This window comes from Danio rerio, chromosome 13, assembly GCF_049306965.1.
Source record: "Danio rerio strain Tuebingen ecotype United States chromosome 13, GRCz12tu, whole genome shotgun sequence".
Classification (NCBI taxonomy): Eukaryota; Metazoa; Chordata; class Actinopteri; order Cypriniformes; family Danionidae; genus Danio; species Danio rerio.
In genome coordinates, this window is record NC_133188.1 from 35,295,819 (window position 1) to 35,318,878 (window position 23,060).

Consider the following 23,060-nt stretch of genomic DNA (forward strand, 5'->3'; position numbering starts at 1 on the left):
GGCTAAAGAAACAACATCAAAAAAGTGTACAGTATCCAATGTTTGGTAAAAAGACACATGAACATGTAAACTTACAATTAGACAAGACAAACAGACATGCACAGGCATGAATGGTGATCAAAACTTTTTCTAGTGATCAATAGTGATCAAAAAGAGTTTTTAATTTTTTTTCTTGTTATGGAAAGACACAAAAATGTGCCCTGGGTTGAAAGAAGTGATAGAGGACAGGTAGTCGCCAATTTATGTTTAACTGACCGCTTACCTTTTCTGATGCAGATAAGCTCATGTACTCCACAATTCCGCTCTCCACCTGCAGAAACAAAGCAATGTTTAATGACAAACAATACACACACATGCAACAAACGACACACACCGAACACAGACAACAAACAGACACAACTGACGCACACAAGACTTCATCAACATGCAAAACACGGAACATTATGAATTCAGGAAATGAATTTCAGAGAACAATGTACGATTTAATACAATGTGACAATAATGTGTAGATTTGACACCTTAAAGCAGCTTAGTGTATTTTAATGAAAATGAATTTCATTTCTAACATTTTAATGAAAAATAAAAATAAATGTAGTAATATTATTTTTAATATATTAATTTATAATATTATAATAATATTATAAATTCTAATAATACTACAACAGTATATAAGTAATATGATAACGTTTTAGTTTAGGTCACAGTTCACAGTATTAACAAGTCATTAACTAACACTACTAGTATAATAACCTAATAATTAGCTGTTTATTAATAGTTAGAAGGGTAGAAAATGAGTTTAGGTTTTTGGTATGATTAGTAATGCAGAATAAGATCATACCTTATAACTACGGACAGTTAATAGCTTAATAACAGGCAGGTGTTGGGAAAAAGGAATATATTTTTAAACATTTTTATATTTTTCTTTTCCCTAAACAATTGTATGTGTATTGCTTAAAGGTGATATCCAGTATTAACTGAACTTCTACTGCAGTGTGATATGCTTTGCAATCTAATAAAGCCTTTTTGCAGAAGTAGATGAAGCTGATATAAATGCAAAGACTTAATTGTCTAAAATAATATTATGTATTATATTATTATTATTAATAATAAAGTATTATTATAATTATATTATTAAATATGTGCAGTTGAGAAAGTCTTATGATTTCAATGTTGGGCAGAGAATTCATAGAAAAAGAGGATGTACGTATGGGTGTGGCCAATGGAGGACTATAGTATGATTGACAAGTGATGAATTTTACTATGCCCCCCCCCCCTTCCCTTTTAATGTCAGCTGTCTATAAAAGTTGAAGTCTGGAAATAGTTGCGCACCTCCTGAATGTAACTTTTGCAATACATTGAGGATACCAGAATTCAGTGAATCGAATCATTCATTTGTATTCAATAATTTACTAATATTTTTGACATGAAAGAAAACTCCTGACCTTTTTTTAATTAAACACACATGGAATTGATTATTATTCCAACATAAGCCAGCAGTTAATAGCATGAATTGTGATCTAAAGTGTTATCAATAATACTAAAATAAGACTACTTTAAGCAATATTAATACACTGTCTGTGATTGTTTAAAGAATTATTAATCACTGTAGGTACATGTGTCAGTAATATTTAACAATGATTAAATATTCTACATTACATTAAATGACTATTTTATTTGCTATTTTAATGCATGTTCAGTGTGTTCAATACATTCACATGAGGAACTGTTGGCATCAACCCTTCCTGGCATCCTTTTAATATGACCCAGTATCTAACTTTAGCAAAGACTACCTATGCTTTAAGACTTTCATCTCTGCCCTCTTAAATAACCTTTCAAAAGTGATGAATCAGTGGTGTTTTAATCTGAACTCAGAGCAGTTCAAATCAGACACACAATCTCAGACATCACCTCAGCTGAACGGCTCACTTTTCACTTTACGCAGCTGTGCTCAGGTGTTTACCTGGACAGATCGGCTCAGAAATGTCTTTAAAGCTGAAACTAACACTCATGCATTAAAAAACAGCAAAAGGGAGTTTCCATTATGTGCAATGTAAATCTAACCCATGATGGTCTGCAGAAGATTTTAGCTGCTTGTTGGAGGAGTTTGGATTTAAATGTGGGACTGAGTGAAGTGATACACGATGCCACTGCTAAACGTTACAGGAGCTATGTTCAAGGACTAAAATGTTTGGACTGTGTACAATGGACTAATGTGCAAACTTAAATGATGAGAGTGAAAAATATCATATGAGATGGTTACCTGTAGCTTGTTCTCTAGTTTGCAAGATTACTTAAATGATATTTTAAAATAAAAGCATAAAGTTAATAATAATTAAAAATAATAATATGAATAAATACTCTATTTGTTGTTTCATATTCAAATAAATAACAACAAGTGACAGTTTTCAATCTATTAAAATCTATTTCTTTTGAACTTTGAATTGATGTATAAATTTCATTTTATATAATTTTATGATTCAACAATTTTACAGAATCACAGAAAATCTATTTACAGTTTTGAAAATAATAAAAAATGTAACTTCAGCAACAAATTAGCATATAGTAATAATTTTAATACCTTTTATTTATAGGTGCCTTTTAAAGCACTCAAGGACACCTTACAGCATATTGCAAGCATATCATAAAAATACAAGCAGTAAAAATAACATAATAGTAATATCAACATAATATTAAACCAGCAAAAAAAAAAGTTTTGATCTGAGATTTAAAATTGAAAATAGAGTCTGCTTGGCGAACGTGCGAAGGCAGGGAGTTCCATAACTTTGGTGCTGTACAACTAAAAGCCCTGCCACCATAGGACTTCATCTGAAAGTTTGGAACAGATAATAATTCAGCAGAAGATGATTTCAGTGAGCGCAAAGGAGTGTACAAATGAAGAAGATCAGAAATTTCTGAATGAACTTCTGAATGATCATGTAATCAATTATTATATTAAATTATTATTTTAAATTATACCAATTGAAATTATAATTAATAAAATTTACAATATTACAGCTTTTATTAATTTTTCAAAAAAAAAATTATTCAAATTTATGTAATAATAATATTAATAATAATTCATTTTCCTTTGGCTTAGTCCCTTATTTATCAGTGGTCACCACACCGGAATGAACCACTAACTATTCCAGCATATGTTTTATGCAGTGGATGGCCTTCCAGCCGCAACCCAGTACTGGGAAACATCCATACACTCTCACATTCACATACACACATTCATTCACTACAGCCAATTTAGTTTATTTAATTCACCTATATGTGTTTGGACTGTGGGAAACAGAAGCACCTATAGGAGACTCAAGTCAACACTGGGAGAACATGCAAACTTCACACAGAAATGCCAACTGACCCAGCCGAGACTAAAACCAACAGCCTTCTTGTTGTGAGGCGACGTTGCTAATCACTGAGCCACCATGCTGCCCAATTAAATTTTTTTTTACCAAAATAGTAATAATATTAATAATAATAATAATAATAATAATAATAAAGGAGCAGAAAAAGAAGAATAAGATGAAAATGAAGAATAAGCCAAAGAAAAAGATGATGATGATGATGTCTCTCAAACCTCCATAGTCTCCAGTTGATCCCATTTTGATTCAAGGGCATCTCAAACTCTAACTAATGAAGAACAGATTGTAAGGTGCTTCATCTCGAGAACCCTTTGAGTCCTGAATGAACATCAATGTTATCACTAATAAGAGCTTTAAACAACTGTGAAGGGGACGTTTTTGTTTTGGTCTACCTCTCTTTTAAAACACATTCAACTGCTACAGTCTTACATCTGTTCAGTTGAGTTGAGTTCAAGTGCATCTGTATTTTACTTTTTACAATACACAATATTGCAAAGCAGCGATACAGAAAATGCTATGCTTCAATGTTATCATCTGAGGTTTCAGTCGAGGTCAACGAAATGCCTTTATGATGTACATTTCCTGTAGGACAAATGGAGGAACAATGACAAGAGTGCTTACGAATTAGAATACAAGAACTGATCAAATGTTGCAACTTTAATGCAATGTTAGTCACTTTGGATTAAAGATCTGTCAATTGCTTGAAACTCTATTGAAATGCTATGAGTTGTAATCTGTGCCGCAGAATCTGATTAGAGTTCTACAGGGAGTGTTTGACTGTGGCTAAGCTTTGGTGTGCATCAAACTTCTCTGGCCGTTAGCCTGTGGGGGTTGTGAGGTCGCCCTGACCGGCAGAAGTTGTTTGTGAGAAGCTGGGTAAAGGTCATTCTGGAGCAGAGAGATGGAATCAGCTGAGGATGTCAGTTTATGCATTCTTAATGTGTGTTCTGTCAAGCCGTAACCTGAGAGAAACTCGAGACATCGGTCTAATCATGGTGGAATTACATCTAAGACTAAATTTCACAATGTGGATCTTTCCATGGTCATGAAGCTTGCTCACTGCTATTATAGCAATACTGTAATCAGGCAGCATCTAATTTACTGCTCACTGGAAGATCACATACAACTCATTACCCCATTGACTCCCAATGACTGATCTACATCAACTGGATGAATAGATGGATGGATGGATGGATGGATGGATGGAGTTGAGAGACAGACAGATAGACAGAGAAATAGATGGATGGATGGGTGGATAGATACAGTGGATGGATAGATGGATGGATGGATGCAGTTGAGAGAGAGACGGATGGACGGACAGACGGATGGAGTTTAAAGACAGACCGACAGACAGACAGACAGACAGACAGAGAAATAGATAGATGGATAGTTGGATACTGTAGATGGATGGATGGATGCAGTTTAGAAACAGACAGACAGACAAACAGACAAATAGATAGATGGATGGATGGATGGATGGATAGATACTGTAGATCGATGGATGGTAGATAGAAGGATGGATGGATGGATACAGTTGAGAGAGAGACAGACAGACAGACAGACGGACGGACAGACGGACGGATCGATGGAGTTGACAGACAGACAGACAGACAGACAGAGAAATAGATGGATGGGTGGATGGATGGATGGATGGATGGATGGATGGATGGATGCAGTTGAGAAACAGACATACAGACAGACAGAGAAATATATGGATGGGTGGATGGATGGATGGATGGATGGATGGATGGATGGATGGATGCAGTTGAGAAACAGACAGTCAGACAGACAGATGGACGGACGGATGGATGGAGCTTAGAGACAGACAGACAGATAGATGGATGGATGAATGGATGGATGGATGGATGGATGGATGGATGGATACTGTAGATGGATGGATGGATGGATGCAGTTGAGAGACAGACAGACAAATAGATTGATGGATGGATGGATGGATACTGTAGATGGATGGATGGTAGATAGATGGATAAATGGATAGGTGGTTAGTTGGATGGATGGATGGATGGATGGATGAATAGATAGATAAATTCAAAATGATGGCATTTTATTTTACATATGCCTACGGAATGTCATGGGATCTCACTTTTCACTCTAGTAAAACATAATTGCGAATTCGAAAATAAAAGAAACACCATTGACAGGGGTTCTGTTTTGTCAAGTTTACCTGTTTTCAGTTTAATTGTCCAACATGTTTACAGCAATGTCACATTGTTTAAAAAAGAAGAACATTGTATTGACCTACTGTATGAAGCAAATAAAACAAAACATAACGTCACATCATTTGTTTCGGAAAATGAATAAACAGTGGCTCAATGTCCATATGAAAGCATCAGGCTGTCTGTTTTTGACATGACTGAACTTTGCTCCTCAGCTCCCCCACATCTTGATGCTCATGACAAGAATTGCTTGTAGTTATCTTTTTTAAGTGAGGTGTAAATTGCCATCATGCATGAATGAATTATATATTTGCATTTTTACAGATGATAATCAATGATCACATTACACAACACTGAAACCGCACGTCAAAATACCACAGTCAATATTTTTTGAGACCCCCAAAAATTTCACAAATCATGTTTTCATGGAAGCCCATGCCTTATCTAGGGGAGTCGAGCTCCCCCTAGCTCCCCCATAGTTCGCACCCTGTTCCAAGTCATATACCCTGCTGAAAAATCCAGCTTAAACCAGCCTAGGGTGGTTGGCTTTAGCTGGTTGACCAGCCTGGTTTTAGAGGGGTTTTGGCTACTTGCAGGCTAGTTTCCAGGCATTTCCAGCCTGGTTTTAGCTGGACAGGCCAGGAGATGACCAACTAAAACCAGCTTGACCAGCCTAGCCAGGCTGGAAGCCCAGCCAAAACCAGCTATGTCCAGCTTAAACCAGGATGATTAAGTTGGTTTTAGATGGTTTTAGATGGTCACTTTCCAGCCTGACTAGCTAAGACCAGGCCAGGCTGGAAATGGCTGCAAACCAGCCTGGAAGTGGCCAAAACCCCTCTAAAACCAGGCTGGTCAACCAGCTAAAACCAGTCAACCATCCTAGGCTGGTTTAAGCTGGATTTTTCAGCAGGGAGAATAAAATAAAGTTAAAAAATTCTGTTTGGAAGTTTCATGGTCAGATTAAACCTTAAAGTGGACCAGATAGCAAGATTCTCTGAGAGCTGAGGTTGATCTCCAAGGATTCTGCTCTGGAGGTCAGTTCTGATTCTGTCCAGAGGGAAACTGTTTGACTGATGCCGAGTCTGTAAATAAAGTAAGTAAACTAAGCCAAGGTGAGGATGCAGGGCCAAGCCCCAAGTACTTTTGTCCTCTCTTTCATCCATCTCTTTCTTCAGACAAGGTGGTTCTGTATTTATAGAGACCCGTCCCAGTTTTATATAGGTATTTCCCACAATATACAGTAGCTTTCAAACCATGAACTGAGTGGGCAAATGAGTGACAGATAAAAATGCCCTTGGAAATGAAGATCAGTCTTATGAAGCAGAGCCACACCACACATCACAATGAATGTTACTGAAGAAAAAAAGCATAAAGTTTCCAATTAATTTAAAAGATGCATTAAACTGAAGCTCATAAAATAGAACAAAACACTTTTATCTTAACGTATTTCCATACAAAGTATTTTAAAGTTCTTCTACGTCAACAATTTGTAGTTAAACAGTATATGCTTTTTTTCTATTGTAAATAATTACACATTATTACAAATGAGTCTCTAAACTCAACAGGTGACTGTGAGTAAACTATTAAATAACTCTCCCAACCAGATCATAATACTGAGACCACAACTGAGATTCGAATAGTTCTGCCAACCACAATAACTCAATCTACCTATATCTAGAATCCTTCCAGCTCAGGCTTAACAGCTCCAGATTTTGTGTTCTATTTTCACCATCTCTCAGTCTCTGTAAAGAAACAACATCTTATCCTCGCAGACTGACAGATTTACACACAAATCCGCTTTGGCTTCCGAAACAACAGCATGCACAAGCAGCTCGCCAGAGGGGATATAATGAAAATGCCACTGAGAAACAGAAAAACCTGTGATTTTCCAATATCTCATGGTGGGTTTGTTGACCGACTACTGAAACTCATTAGAGATGCTCTTTTAACATTGGAGCTTTAATGTGGTTGAGCATTATGTCCTTGGTTAGGCTGAGATATTTTTTGCATTATGTTCTAACATTGGCTTTGTCTGTGAGTGTATACTGAGTATATTGAAAAAAATGAAAGAGCAAATGTCACAAATGTCTAATAAGAAAGTCTATAGTTAAAGAAAGACATGTATGTTTCATATTAATAGAATTCTGTGACAATATAACGCAACATTGGAGCAACAGCTGAAACTGATAACATCACTACCACCACAATGGTTTAATAATATGAAATGTCAAAAAAGAAAAGGTCTCTTGCATGAGATGACAAAACATATTGTAATTAGGTGACAAATGGCGATCATTTGTGTTGGGAGTGTTCATGCCAGAAAACAGATAAACGAAGTAAAACTGAATCTAATACTCAAACATGCTGCACAAGACGATTATTGAAAACTTCTTTCTTATGCAATGTATTGTCGAAAACTAGGGCTGGGCGATACAGGAAAAAAAAAATCACGTATATCATTCAGTATCGATAATTCTTGAATATTTTTTTACAATAATTTAGGAATATTATGATTTTTTATTTATTAAACCATTTTATTTTAATTTACCAATTACTAAGACAAATAGTTTTAATAGTCAAAAACAAAAACAATCTTAAAAATCTTAAAAAAATAAAAATAAGCGTTAAAGAGACTCAAACTTTATAAATAAAACATTACAAAGAGTGTGCAATGATAAAGTGTAATCGCTGAACAATCAAAGCAAACTAAGATTGAACAACACCTGTAAGGTGTCTTTGATATTCACACAGTAAACCACAAACTCTATTAACAAAAGAAATGATGATAATCAAAACTGAACTTTTAAGTAAAGGAATCAACCATCATCATTATTTAAATACATATTGCAAAATTACAAATAGTGAAGTTGAATGACTACATTACCCCTATACTAAAAAATCTTTCAGATAAGGAACTAGTGGCTGGGATGCACAAGAAAAGAAATCAAAAAGCCACTCTGGATTCCTTTTTTAATTTACACACTCTTCACGGACGATTGTCAGGGCGTTTGTTTTCGTGTGTGTTGTAATTCTGACCTGAGGTGTTAAAACCCAACCAGAGTCCGTTCACATGGTGCGTCAAAAAGCAGGAGTGCGTGGAATCAGTTTCCTTTACCATTTTCAATGCAATTTGTACTTGTGCTCCTCTGTCATTTCTCATAACTAGGCGACTATCAACCATTTCTAAGAGGATGACAAACAAACAAACCATTGCTGAAGTTTCGATACTAGTTTGTATTTAAGAAGAGAATGAAAAAGCACTGCAATATTTGGGTGCGCTCTGTTTGTCTGAGTCTTTTTTTATTATCGAAATGTTAATATTGCATACAAAGTGTGAAGCAGATTGGTTAGTTGTACTTGCATGAATCGTGGTGCACGCGGCATTCTGAAATGTTTTCAACTAAGTGCGCCTTGAAAATGTGCATGCGTCACGTGTGCGCCAGTTGCTGCATCATGTCATGCGCCTTGATTGGAAATAACTTTAAGCTTATTGGCATTCCTTCCAAGTTGCGTGCTTAGCAGCCACATTATAATAAAACTATAGCATTTCGTACCGAAACTTTATACCAAACTTTAAAAAAAAATTGTTAATGACAATGGTGTTCGGTCAATAAATATCGATACCATTTTGTTGTCCCAGCCCATATCCCAAACTATGAAAAAGTCAATGTTTTTAATTTATATTAGTCCCCTTTGTTAAAATGTACTTACATTTTATATATAAAGAAGTTTTGGTTTTGTAAAGTCTGCAAAAGCTGGCAGTTCCGTTTAATTTTTCCTGGAATTTGTATGATCAACCCAGCAAATATTCTGTATTGTTTAAAATTAATAAAAATGTCAATAATAATTGTGTTAATCATTTCATCATCAAAAGTTGAGGAAGGAGAGATTAAGGTCCCATAATGTAATCTTAAAGCATAAATAAATTGAAGAAAATGGGGTAATATTAATAAACTGATTTTTTACAGTGTAAATTAAGATCAAAACCACCCAAGATACTAATACTCAAGATATGAGTTTTCAAAGCTAACAAATGTGGATCAATATCGACGAGTTTCAATATGTGTGTTTGTGTGTGTGTTTAGGTTTTGCAGAGTTTTGTATAAGTGATGTAAATGCTGAACCCTTTTTATCGACAGTTTAGGAAAAGTATTATCAGACACGCAGCCTTAAGACAGAAAATTATTAATAAAACTAATTTAGATGCAATTAAATATTCATTTTAGGCCATTAGCATGCTATTAATCATCTGGCAAAAGTAAATGTCTGGTAAAATAATAACTAAATGCAGGCACATTCAAACATTGAGGGCTGGGTAGTGTAATTTAATATGAACCAACTCCATCAGCCAACAGTTTAAGCGTCTGCCAACTCCATTAAAGAATCATTAAAGCTGATTCATAGGGACAATTAGCACCCGTCCAAACCACACTCTCCAGAGAGATCACAGCTTTCAAGGAAAGATATTAGAAAATGCCCTAAAAGCATGCAGGTCATCTGCGCTTTTGTCTGGGACTGTTGAACTTTTTAATTTCATCTGAAGCAAAATGAGATTATGAAGAGACAAATGATTCAATGCCATTGGCTGAGAAATTGACTAATTTTTGTAGAAGCTTTTATCCTAAGTGACTTTCACTGTGAGTGCCTTGATCTACAATGTTAGGCTATGGGTGCGTCTTAATCAGCCCCTTGTTCAGTAGTCAGTGCACTGATCAGGCCCTGAAAAATCCCACAATGCAATCTTAATGTAATCTTTCTATAGTTTACAAATTATGGCAGTAGGAGACAAACAAGCTCTATAAAAGAGTGAATGAATCACCGACTCAATTAATTGGATCAAAAACAATGATTCAGTAACTGTCCTTATACTTTATATACAGGAATTAAACAAATTGCTAGTGTCTTTATTAGTCAGTTATTGAATTACAAATTTAATAAAATTATTAATTTATTCAGGATCAAAAAGAACTGTATTTAAAGGGAGTTACTGATACATTGAATGAGGCGGTTCATTCTAAAACCAATTCATTAATATTTAAAACAAGTGATTTTTTCATAAGTAATTGAATCACTGACTCGGTTAACTATCTCACCAATGCAGATTCATACAGGAATGAAACAAATAACTTAAAATCACTTAATCAACTATTTAACAAAAAACAATTAAATCAGGATTTAATAAGTTATTCTTTTTATAAGTGAGTAACTGAAATGCTGACAGATTCAAAAACAGATTCGTTCAGGAATGAAAAAAATGCCTTATTATGAGTTGTAATTACTGACTCAACTAATTCTCTCAAAAACAGATTCAATCTGGATTTGAATAAGTGGTTTTCTTTATAAGTGAGTAACAGAATTGCTGACTAAATTGACTATTTCAAAAAAAGATTCATTCAGGAATGAAAAAAATGCCTTTCAGCAATTCTGTGCAAATGTCAACCTTGCCATGAAAAAATTAAGTTTTTCCTCATAAATGTAAAAATATTAAATAAAATAAAACCGATCATTTTTGTTTTATAGAAGCCAACTCTTATCCTTTTGATTATCATTGGTTCTTTTGGTTTATGCAGTGTAGACTAAACTCGCAAACTTTTTTGTCACATCCATTACGCATGTTTATTTTCCTCATTTAAAGTACAAAACATGTTTACAGATTGATATTTTTCTGATCCCTTAACTCTGTGGTTAGTTGTTCTGGAAAATATAAACAGATGTTTCAATATAATTTTAACATTTACTTTCTCTGTGAATTTATGTTTTGAGGTTTTACTGCAAATGTCACATCCATAACACTGGAATTGCTCCTTTATAAATGAGTTTAAATCACTGACTCAACTAATTAACAAAATAGATTCATTCTGGATTTGAATAAGTGATTCTATTTATAAGTGAGTACCAGAATTGCTGACTAAACTGACTCTTTCAAAAAACGATTCTTTCAGTGTTAAAAAAAATGCCATTATAAAGGAGTCGGAATCACTGACTCAACTAATTAACTAAAAAAAAAGATTCATTCTGGATTTGAATAAGTGATTCTATTTATAAGTGAGTACCAGAATTGCTGACTAAACTGACTCTTTCAAAAAACGATTCTTTCAGTGTTAAAAAAAATGCCATTATAAAGGAGTCGGAATCACTGACTCAACTAATTAACTAAAAAAAAAGATTCATTCTGGATTTGAATAAGTGATTCTCTTTATAAGGAAGTAAAACAAATGCAGACTCAACTGAATCTTTCAAAAGGAGATTCATTCAGGAATGAAATAAGCAAATAAATAAAGGCCTTTATAAACGAGTTGGAACAACAGAGTCAACTAATTACACAAAAAAGATGAATTCTGCATATGAATAAGCTATTTTCTTTATAAGTGAGTAACAGAATTGTTGACTGAATTGACTCTAAAAAAAGAGATTCATTCAGAAATAAAAAAAAAAATTACTAAAAAGATTCATTCAAATGCCTTTATAAATTAGTTGGAATCACTGACTCAATTAATCAGTTCAAAAACAGATTCATTCTGGATTTAAATGAGGGATTCTCATCACAAGTGACTCATTGACACAATCCCCTCATTTAAAAACATAACTATTTTCATTAGAAAAATTAAAATAAAAATACTTGTAATATTTTGTAACAAACAAACAAACAAACAAACAAACAAACAAACAAACAAACAAACAAACAAACACAGATATGAAGCAAATATATATATATATCAAACCACATTCCCTATGAGATTTTTCTCCTACTGCTCTGTTGGCTTGATTTATCCAGTATCACTTACATGTAGCTGTCTTGACTAACTGTGACCCAGACTGATAACCAGACAGAGAAGAGACAACTTTGCCCTAGAGAGTCTCACTCCTTCTCCCTCTCTCCTGCGCACACATTAACAGTCTGACACACAACGCCGCAATTAACAGCTTGGCCCTCTTAGGGAGATCCTATTCACTACAGTCTACATTTCTGTCTTTCTTTCTTACACTCTCTCTTTCTCTTGCTCTTGGGAGACAGAGGAGCAATTTAAGTCAAGACACATAAAAGCTAATGGCCAACTGCAAACCAGTCTTAAATATGCACGAGATCTCAAGTCTCAAACCAATTAGAGATAAGACTGTGATTGCATGGATACGCCTCCTTTTACAAACTCCTTCAGGCTGCTGACCTGTGGAGAGGTTTGATTCAGATGTTAAGCAATGCTAGTTTAAATAACGCTGAATAAGTACTCTAGTTTTCACGGATCAATAATTAATCAGACGATTTAAGCTGTCTGCATCATTCACTACGCTAATCTGGAAACTACAAAAGAAGTGAAACATTTACAATTCTTGTTCGCTTACTTTTGTTTTGTAATATTTTGTTTTATTTACATTTATAAGATGTTTAAAAAAAACAGTACAATACCAATAAAGACACCAACAAAAAAAGAGGGATTGTCTCAGTTACCAAATATACAGTTGAAGTTAGAATTATTAGCCCCCCTGTTTATTTTTCCCCCAATTTCTGTTTAATGGAGAGAAGATTTCTTCAACATATTTCTAAACATAATAGTTTTAATAACTCATTTCTAATAACTGATTTATTTTATCTTTGCCATGATGACAGTAAATAATATTTGACCAGATATTTTTCAAGACATTTCTATACAGCTTAAAGTAACATTTAAAGGCTTAACTAGGGCAATTAAGTTAACTAGGCAGGTTAGGATAAATAGGCAAGTTATTGTATAATGATGGCTTGTCCTGTAGACTATCGAAAAAATATATAGCTTAAAGGGGCTAATAATTTTTACCTTAAAATGACTTAAAAATTAAAAACTGCTTTTATCCTTGCTGAAATAAAACAAATAAGACTTTTACCTGAAGAAAAAACATTATCAGACATACCGTGAAAATATTCTTGTCCTGTTAAACATCATTTGGGAAATATTTAAAAGAAAAAATTCATAGGGGGGCTAATATTTCTGACTTCAACCGTATACATACATACATACAGTATATATATTTGCTGTCAAAATTAGTGCGTTAACGCATGCAATTAAATTGAAATATTTAACGTGTAAAAAAAACTAACGCAAAAATTAACGCAATTAACGCAGTTGCTGTTTTTTTTTTTTTCTGTTGTGGCCAGGGGCAGACTGGCCATCTGGCAGACCGGACAGTTTCCCGATGGGCCGACGTACTTTTTGGGCCGGGCTAATCATCTTCTTATGATCTGATCGGCCCATAAAACACTTAGCAGACTGTCATGTTTTTCTGCCTAAGTGATTGACGATCCTGTGAGCTGTGACGCTCTGAAAGTAAGATGTTTCTTTTCCGGACAGAGCGGCCCATTGGTTCTTTTCTTTATTGACATTGGGCTGACCCAATCACAAACTTCCGTGTTGGGCTCTGTGTAAGCGTGCAACATAGGTGTGTATTTGTCAAAAGAGTCGAGAGTCACGCCTGTTTCTCACGCGCGGGATAGCAGAAGCAGAGAGCAGGCATTTTCCTTTTGTGTCTGCACTCTGCAGCGTGCAGCGGAGCACAGATCAATATATTCCTGTCTATTCTATCTAGTTACCTATCTGTCCTAAAAAATATACTTTTTTTAAAAACTTTTAATCTGCACCACAGCCGGCTGCAACTTCCTCCTATGCTGTTTCCTTAAGTCTTTATTTTACAAATTATAAAAAATGTATTTTAAGATGTACTCAGTCAGAAGACAATCGCATGAGATATCATGACATAGTGTTTTTGATTGTCAGCATGATGTATGCTTATAGTGATATTTATACATGACCAAACTAGTGTGAAACTTAAGCAACTTTTTTTTTTACATTTAGTTTTGTGGTTCGGGCCCAAACAAATATTTGTTGCATTTTTCAGTTGTTTAAGTTCATTTGATTGACTATCTAAAATCTTTTAGCAACGTTTGATGTTTCAATGTTGAGTTAAACGTTTTTTTAAGAGTCTCTGACACATTGCTTTTATTATTTATCTTTATTTTATTAATTAACATTAACTGTGCATCAGCAGGCAGTTTTTGTTATGTTCATTATTTATTAGGTTCACTCAAAACACACAGACAAGATGTATGACAAGATGGACTTCCAGTGTAGATTATAATTTTATTATAAAAATAAATTTAAAAAATTCTGTTTTTAATTTGTCAACTCGTTATTTCCTATATATGGCTTATGTGCTTTTATAGAGTGGGAGTTGGTAAACATATTCAAGGGCGTGCACAGATGGAGAGCATTTCAATTGATGTAGTGGGCTTCTCTGGCCCAAAATGCCTGGGCCGATTTTTTTGTCCCAGTCCAGCCCTGCAATGAGAACAATTGTTTGTATTCAATACTTTATTATTATTATTATAATTTTCCATTTTCCAAATATGTAATGCCTGTATTTTGGCATTTTTTGCAGACCACTTAGAATCCATCATGGAAATCAATGTTTTCTTTATTGGTATTGAATGTTTTAAAATTCAAATGGCATTAACATGCCTGTGTTTTATTTTCTGTAATAAATATGGCTGTCAAGCCATGCAGGATCTTGATGGTTTATTGTAGGTTTGTTGTTTACATGAAGAAATCTGTGTTACAAGTTAAACAAAAATTCTAAAAAACAATTATATTTTAAATTTAAATAGTTTTTGTCTTGCATTTATATTAATTTTACATTTGAATAGCCAAAATTACAAGTTACAGTCTTTCAAATGTGATTAATCGTGATTAATTTAAAAAAAAGTTTGATTAATTTATTTTTTTTATCGATTGACAGCTCTAATATATAACTATAACACAACATATGTAGCATAAACATATAAACAAAAGATGACAATATTCACATTTGTACAAACCCAGTGTCATGAATATTTTGGTTAGAAATGTTAACGTACAAACTTTAAATGCTAAATTCCTAAGAGTCTTAAAATAGGTCCCCATGTGATTTCAACTTTTTTTTTTTGTGAAGTTTCAACACATAGTTGTTCCATTTTAATGATATAATGCAGCTCGTTCAATCCTCTCTTATAACAGGGAGCCTTCAGAGATTTGTCCATTATATTAGAATATCCAAAAATGGCCAAATTGTAGTCAGGTTGCATATAGGTTCCATAAGCACTGGAAAAGAATTGAAAAATGCTGGACCAAAACTCACTTGTTCGCTTTATTAATCACAAAATATTAAAAGATGCCTCAGGCAGCACCCATTTGTATGGTCACTTTTTATGTCTGAATATAATAATAATAATAAAAAATAAATAAATAAAAAAAAAATAATAATAATAATAATAATAAAGTAAATGCAACTTTTATACCAACTGTTATATGTTCTGACTGATGTCTCAGAATTGTAGAAAATAAAGTCAGAATTTTAAAAGAATCTATAAAAGTCACAAAGGTGAGAGCAAAAAAGGGAACTTTGTGATGTAATTTCTTAAAAAGAAAATCATAAATAAAGTAAAAGGTTTTACTTAGAAATAAAACAGTATTGTGATTTTTGTTTTTACACAATTCTGAGGTTACATGTCACAACTCTTGCTATCGTCTCCTTTTTCTTGACTTTTTGCAATTAAGATGAAAATTGTGACAACCTCAAAATCTCAAACTGAAAACAGAAAGTAGGGGAAATAGATTTGTGAGTTTATTGGTGTTTATTAAATCTGGCTACTGTATATACAGTCAATGCCAAAAATATTCATACTACTGACAATTTCTGACTTAAACCTATTTTATTCAACCAGCAAGTTGTTGTTTTTTTTGACTGGAAATGACACAGGCTTCTCCCTAAAGATAAGACAATGTACAAGAGGCTTCATTGTGTAAAAAATTCTCAGCTTTTATTTACATTTGACCAAAAACTTTAACTTAGAATTTACCAGGGGTATGAATAATTTCGAGCTTGACTGTATCTTGCAATCTTAAGTGCCAAATTGAAATATGCAGCTAGCTAGCTCTTTATAAAATAATAAAAAGTTTTAATAACATATAACATAGCTTTATAAACTCTAGATCACAGGTGTCAAACTCAGTTCCAAAAGGGCCGCAGCTCTGCACAGTTTAGTTCCAACCCTAATAAAACACACCTGATCAAACTAATTGAGTCCTTCAGGCTTGTTTGAAACCTACAGGTAAGTGTGTTGGAGCAGGGTTGGAACTAAACTGCAGGGCTTCGGCCCTCCAGGAATTGAGTTTGACACCCCTGCTCTAGATGAAGCCCAAAGTGTCTTTTTTCCAAAGATACATGAACTGTGAATGTAGCTCAAATTATTCAGCAACTGTTACTGTTTTAGTTTGAGAAAGTGCCTCTGACGATGAGAGGGAGAAAGACACCTATATTGTCTCCGAAAACTTTTTGCAGGAATCTCATTTAGCAAATTATCTTCATCAAATTATAAACTCGAGTCATGAGACATTTGGCTTTCAAGGCATTTTTTCTAGATTATTACATGACCGATTTCATGTGTTTGTATATGGAAAAACTAATATTAAACAGAGTACAATTTTTCATAATGTATTTTCTTTCCAATGATGTCTATTCTTTGTGTGTAGCTTACTGGGGTCAAGAACAGCTACTATTTGAAGTTAGGTATGCATAAAGTCCCAAAACGGAGTGGTGGCTAACAGGTTAATAAATTTGGGATATAAATTTGATTTCTGACTTTTTTCTTTGAATTCTACATTTGACATCAATATACACAATCAATTTGTGTTGGGACAAAATGAGGGAGTTAAGGTAATTTAATTTTTACAAATTCAACTGGATTGAACATTAAACAATTAAGTAGTCCCCCCCCCCCTCAATTTTCTATAAATAATAGTTTGAACAAACAGCTCAATGTCATTTTTTTGACAATACTGGCTTTTCAGCATTACATTTCATTACAATTCTGCCTTTTTTCATAATTGCAACACTTTTATTCAATGGAGAAAATGTCAATACAGCAGGCAAAACATCACAATATAAAAATCTTTTGTGGGGGGAAAATAGTTTTTTTTCATTGCAAGTTTATAGGATTTGTAGTAAATCTGCCTTTATTTTTTTAGTAATTCTGTTTACATCTTCCAATTGTGATTTTCATCTTTTATAATTGCGACTTTACTTCCAGTTGTGAGCTTATCTTAATGTTAATCCCACAACTTTAACATTATAGAAAGTCTGAAAGCAAAAAAATAGAAGAGTCTGAACTGTGAGTTTTATTCAGTGTATTTAAGATGCAAGCTACCATACAAAAGATAATACAATAACAACACAACACAACACTAGACCTGGCCTGTTGCCTTTGGGAGAGGGAATGGGGCTCTGTGGGGGTGTGTTATGGTGAATGGACTCTGCTGGGACTTTATCTACTCGCTGTATTCAGACTTTGCATTGGATGGAGTTCACGCTCTGTCTGTACATGATCTGAGTCATGAAACAGACTCTGCAGAAGTCAGACTCTCGAGATTTAATTTCATGCACAAGATGCCCCTAAAGACCGATGTATATGTAAATGATACTGTATGTTTGGCTATGGCCAAATTGCATGCAATGGTGTTCCCAGTTTATTACAGTCATTTGTATTTATTTATGTTTTAATAAATCAGTGTTGCAAAATGTAAAAAATCTGAAATATGAACAAATGCAAATCATCATGTGGACTGCTAACTCAGAAATCCAGTGTGTGTGAGTCTCTTTGGGATAAACCACAGTTGGCCAAGGAGAGAAATCACATCCCACGGGCAGCAGGATAGAACCAGTGAGAAAGAAACAAAAGATATTATACAACCTGCTGGGAATATGAGACTTATTCAGCATTACGCCAGTTTAAATCAGCCCCCTCAGATATTTGAGCCAATATCCTTGAGCCAACTTTTATCCAAGTGGTAGCAAGTTTAATTATGGCAGCTTAAAAAAGTCATAAAGAAATAATAAATTACATAATAATAATAATAAAAAAACTACCAATGTCAGAAATAATTTTTCTTCATAAAAAGAGGATTTCATTTAGCAAGGATGCATTAAATATATCAAAAGAGACATTTTTACTTTTTATAATAAATAAAATGTACAGTAATTTTAATTCTAAAAAGCACACTTACAAAGACATTAAGGGCTCTATTTTGACGGTGCATGCGCAAAACGGAAAGCGCAGGGCGCAAACGCTTTCAGGGCGTGTCAGAATCCATATTTGCTAATTTAAGGATGGCCGCTTTGCGCCATGGCGCATGGTCTAAAAGGGTCACTTACTTTACGTCATGTAAATAGCAAATGTGCCATGGCGCAACGCAACTGGCTCTTAAAGGGAATGGGAGATGAGACTCTGATTGGTTTATTCTCAAAACACACCTATAACCCATTAGGAGAATAAACTCAACCCTTTTAGACCATGCGCCGCAGTGCAAAGCAGATTTTTCCGTCCTTATATTAGCAAAAGTGGATTCTGACACGACCTTAATGCGTTTGCTCCCTGGGCTTTGCACTTTGCACATGGATCGTGAAAATAGAGCCCAGAGACTTTGCTCAGTCTTGTTATATGGTATTGTGAACATTACTACTTGCTTGCCTTGCCTGTTTGAACCTTGCTATGTTTTGTTTGTTTCAACGTTGTCTGCTGCCTGCATATACTGACCATCCGCCTGTTTATGACTACGACTTATTTCCTGTGATTTTCTGTGTACATCTGTTTGCCCCTGTGTTGACCATTGCTTGCCTGACCATCTCTGTTTAATAAACCTGCATTTGGATCCGCACTTCCTTTGTCAGCGTCCACTTTACAGAAGAACACACAGCTGGAGATCACGACAATTGTATTAATGTTTTACTGTAGTTTGGTGGAATAAATTCAGCCTTCGTAAAAGCTTTCAAAACTTTCAAAATTTTGCTATGGTATGGTAGTGTATAGTTAAAAATAAGGGGGGGGGGGTGTCTTAAAACGCTGCAGATCAAATCAGTTCTTGTCACTAAAAACCAGTCGCATCTTCAACAGAATAGTTTGCTTTAAAATGAGCATTTTCTCATCATCTGCCCACCTTCACATCACTCTACACTCCTATGACTATTTTTAAATGTTAAACACAAAGGCAATTAATATGAAAATGTCACAGGAACCCAATGGAAAACTTGGAATCTTTCACAGAACATCTTTACAGATTTGTTTTGAAATGGGTCCAATGCTGAGTTTACATTATGTGTTTTGACAAAAGCATTCATAAACAGATAAAACAGCAAATTAGAGAAAAAACAGGCATTAAAAACAGTGGATCTTAAAATGCTAAACCTAAAAATACTCGTTGTTTCCAGTACTCTGACATAACATCTTATGTAAACTGATTCTGACAAGCTAATTCTCTCATTTATAGGTTAAACAAGGCAACACACTAATGAGAGCCAAATGACTACCAAGACTATGAACTGGTGAACAGTAAGACTCCTCCAGCTCAGCAATAAATGAAAACAACTTTAAAAGAAAATTCACATGGGTTTTAACTCTAATTCTAGACATTTGTTCACTTTTTTATTTTGGTTTTATGATAATTCAGGCTGTGCTAATACAAAGTGAATTGGCAAAAGGTAATGTTAATAATGCAGATTATATAAATTCCCCTGTCGGCTCTAAAAATAAAGAGCAATCTTTTGGCTATGGTTGAATTGCTTCTCCAAAATCATTTCAAATTTGTCCTTCACATGAAAGTGACATTCAAAATGAATCACATTATCTAGAACTAGGGATGCAACGATTAACCAATTTTACTATTATTCGCGATTTAGTTTGTCATGGTTAATTAATTGGTTAATTAATCGTAAAATCACACAATGGCACAGAACAAAACTGCTCCAACTAAACAAAGTTATGCCATCTGTGTACTAGTTTAAAGTTCCAAGTTTGTACACCAAGACTAACACACACGCACACTGGTTTAACTATGGCTAATGCTAATAACTAAGGACTGTTCACATATTGCATCTTTTGCATGTTTGTTATTTCCAGTGGAGGCGCACCACTTCTGTCCGCATATTGGGAGTGACGTGTGCATGCCACAACTTGCTTGTGCTTTCTAGACGCATCAAGTTAAAACCATCTAAACTTTTCAGAATACCATGAGCGCACCGCGAGTCATGTGACAAGAACTGACCGATCAGCCTCACATTTTGTATAGAATTTGCAAATTTCAAACTTTCAAAATTCAAACTTTTTGTAATATGGTTGATCCAAAGTGTCTTTCAGACAGAGGTTCAGCAGCCTTTGACTACATTTCGTCACCTTTGAATAATAAGGTTCAATCTGCATTCTGAATGATTTTGAGATATTGAGCTTCAAAGTTGTTGCATTGCATAGCTAACAGTGTGTGTCTAACTTTTGTTTTTTTAAATAAAAAGTCTTATAATGTAAACAACTTATAAAAAACATCCCATAATGTAAATAAATTGACAATTAATAAGAATATGTCAATAACTCAATTTTGACAAAAATGTCAGATAGAACCTAACAATTTTAAGGTTATGATTTGTTCTCTTTAAAAGGTAAATACTTACATGATAAATACTTACGACAGATTTACATTAGACAAATACTGTTTATTTATTAATTTTTCAGTCATTTATTTTCAGTGTAAAAGCATTACTTATGTTTAAATTTCACAAACCTTTAAAACTTATTTTTAGGTCCAAAGAGAAATGGACTATGTTTTTATTATTATTTGAGCTGTATTACGTATTTGGTTACTGAGCAGTAATGAATAACTCTTTAAAATACAAGGAGTTTTAATGTGATTTTCGAAACTAGTGTTTTAAAATCAATGAATGCATGATAACTGCAAAACCATGATTATTCCTCAGACTATTATCGTACAATCAAAATCTATAATCATAGCATTCCTATCTAGAACAGGGATTTCCAAACCCGCAACCCCTAAAATAGCAATGCCAGTAACTCGCAACCTCTAAATTCCTTGGAGGTGGTCATAAATACAAACGTCACGCACACAACAATAGGTCTATAAAAACATGACCATATTGACCATACAACAAAAGTGCAACTGTCTAACAACCATTTCATTTTATAGTCATTCATTCATTCATTCATTCAATTTTCTTTTCAGCTTAGTCCCTTTATTAATCTGGGGTCACCACAGCAGAATGAACCGCCAACTTATCCAGCTTATATTTTAAGCAGCAGATGTGCTTCCAGCTGCAAATCATTGTTGGAAAACACCCATACACTCTCATTCACACACATACGGACAATTTAGCTAACCCAATTCACCTGTATACCGCATTTATTGAAAAAAATTATTTAAAGGCTGACGGCTTTTCATTTGCATATAGTTTTTTACTATTAAAAACTACAATTTTTATTGTCTGTGGGTTATGGTCAAAATATGATAATTGTAATAGTTTAATAAAATTTATTTGACTTTTGGAAATCATTAAGTGACCCACACTTTGGGAACCACCGATCTAGAAGAGTAAACAACCCACTAAACACTTACTCAGCAATGATCTAAACCAAACACCAGATGTTTACCTTATAACCAGTTAAAAATATTGAGTTTTACATACAAGAGATTCATGCGAACCAAAGAGAAAAGAACAAAGGCAAGAGGTCTTTTATGAGCAACACATTTTACTGAAGTGATAACACTGAAACAAAGCCCCGACAGACCCTTTTTTTCATGCTTTTCTTTCCTTATCAGTAATCCACATGCCGTTCATGCGCTGCTCTTCTGTTGTCCTAATATGATTTTGGGTTTTATTCTCTGCAAAACAGCAGGGAAGTGCTGTAAATATTTGATGTGGACTCACTGTGCCAACAGAGGAAAAGAGATAAAAGTACCTGATTGTCCTGGGGCAGAAAGCTCTGTTTAGATGTCAATGTGTCAATTCGCTTAGCTGACCTGCTGCAGTACAATGCAGAATAACCAGCGCTCTCAACCATTACAAGTTTATCATGATCTCAAAACACAACTGCACTATTAAATATTAAGATTTACAATGGATATATATAAATTACAATTTTTCCACTTGCTTTCTTAAAGATTTAAAAAGATATCTGTCAAAAGGCATGAACACTGGATACTGTAGTACACTTATTTTAAAGGTTACCCAAGATTGAAGCAAAATGCATTAATACTAGTAAAGTCAAAAATCTCCATTCAGGCTATTAAAAGATAAATATTTAAAAAAAAAAATCTCAGTACACCAATGTGATTTTTAAATGTATCTTTTATGTTAGAATGATTAATCATGCACAATTTTCCTTTTTTTCTTACGTTGTGATTTTATGTCAACAGCAAATACATTTTCTGCCATTTAAAAAGTGAAATCAAATATGGAAACTGACACCTCATTTGTTAATTTATGTCAATATATACTCAAAATGTTAACTCTTTCATACTGTATGGAATTTTATATCACACATTTATTCATGTACCAATTTAGACCAGTTAGAGCTTTAAATCTTGACCAAATTAGTCAACCTTTTTTTTATATCTAAACCAGCTAACAATGTTTTTAACTGGCTTTTATCAGCTAAAACATGCATTAAAAT

At 34.0% G+C, this 23,060-nt stretch overlaps 1 protein-coding gene across 4 annotated transcripts in view; it reads right to left on the minus strand.

The window, feature by feature from the left end:
• Positions 1-23,060, minus strand: part of syt14a (synaptotagmin XIVa) — a 70,086-nt gene that overhangs the window by 45,168 nt on the left and 1,858 nt on the right. For 2 of the 4 annotated variants that reach the window (XM_073920146.1, XM_021480877.3), the window contains exon 2: positions 263-310. The exons of the other annotated variants lie outside the window; for them this stretch is intronic. In XM_073920146.1, coding sequence (XP_073776247.1) covers positions 263-310 — 48 coding nt within the window. The remainder of the gene's footprint in view (positions 1-262; positions 311-23,060) is intronic. 4 annotated transcript variants of the gene reach the window in all.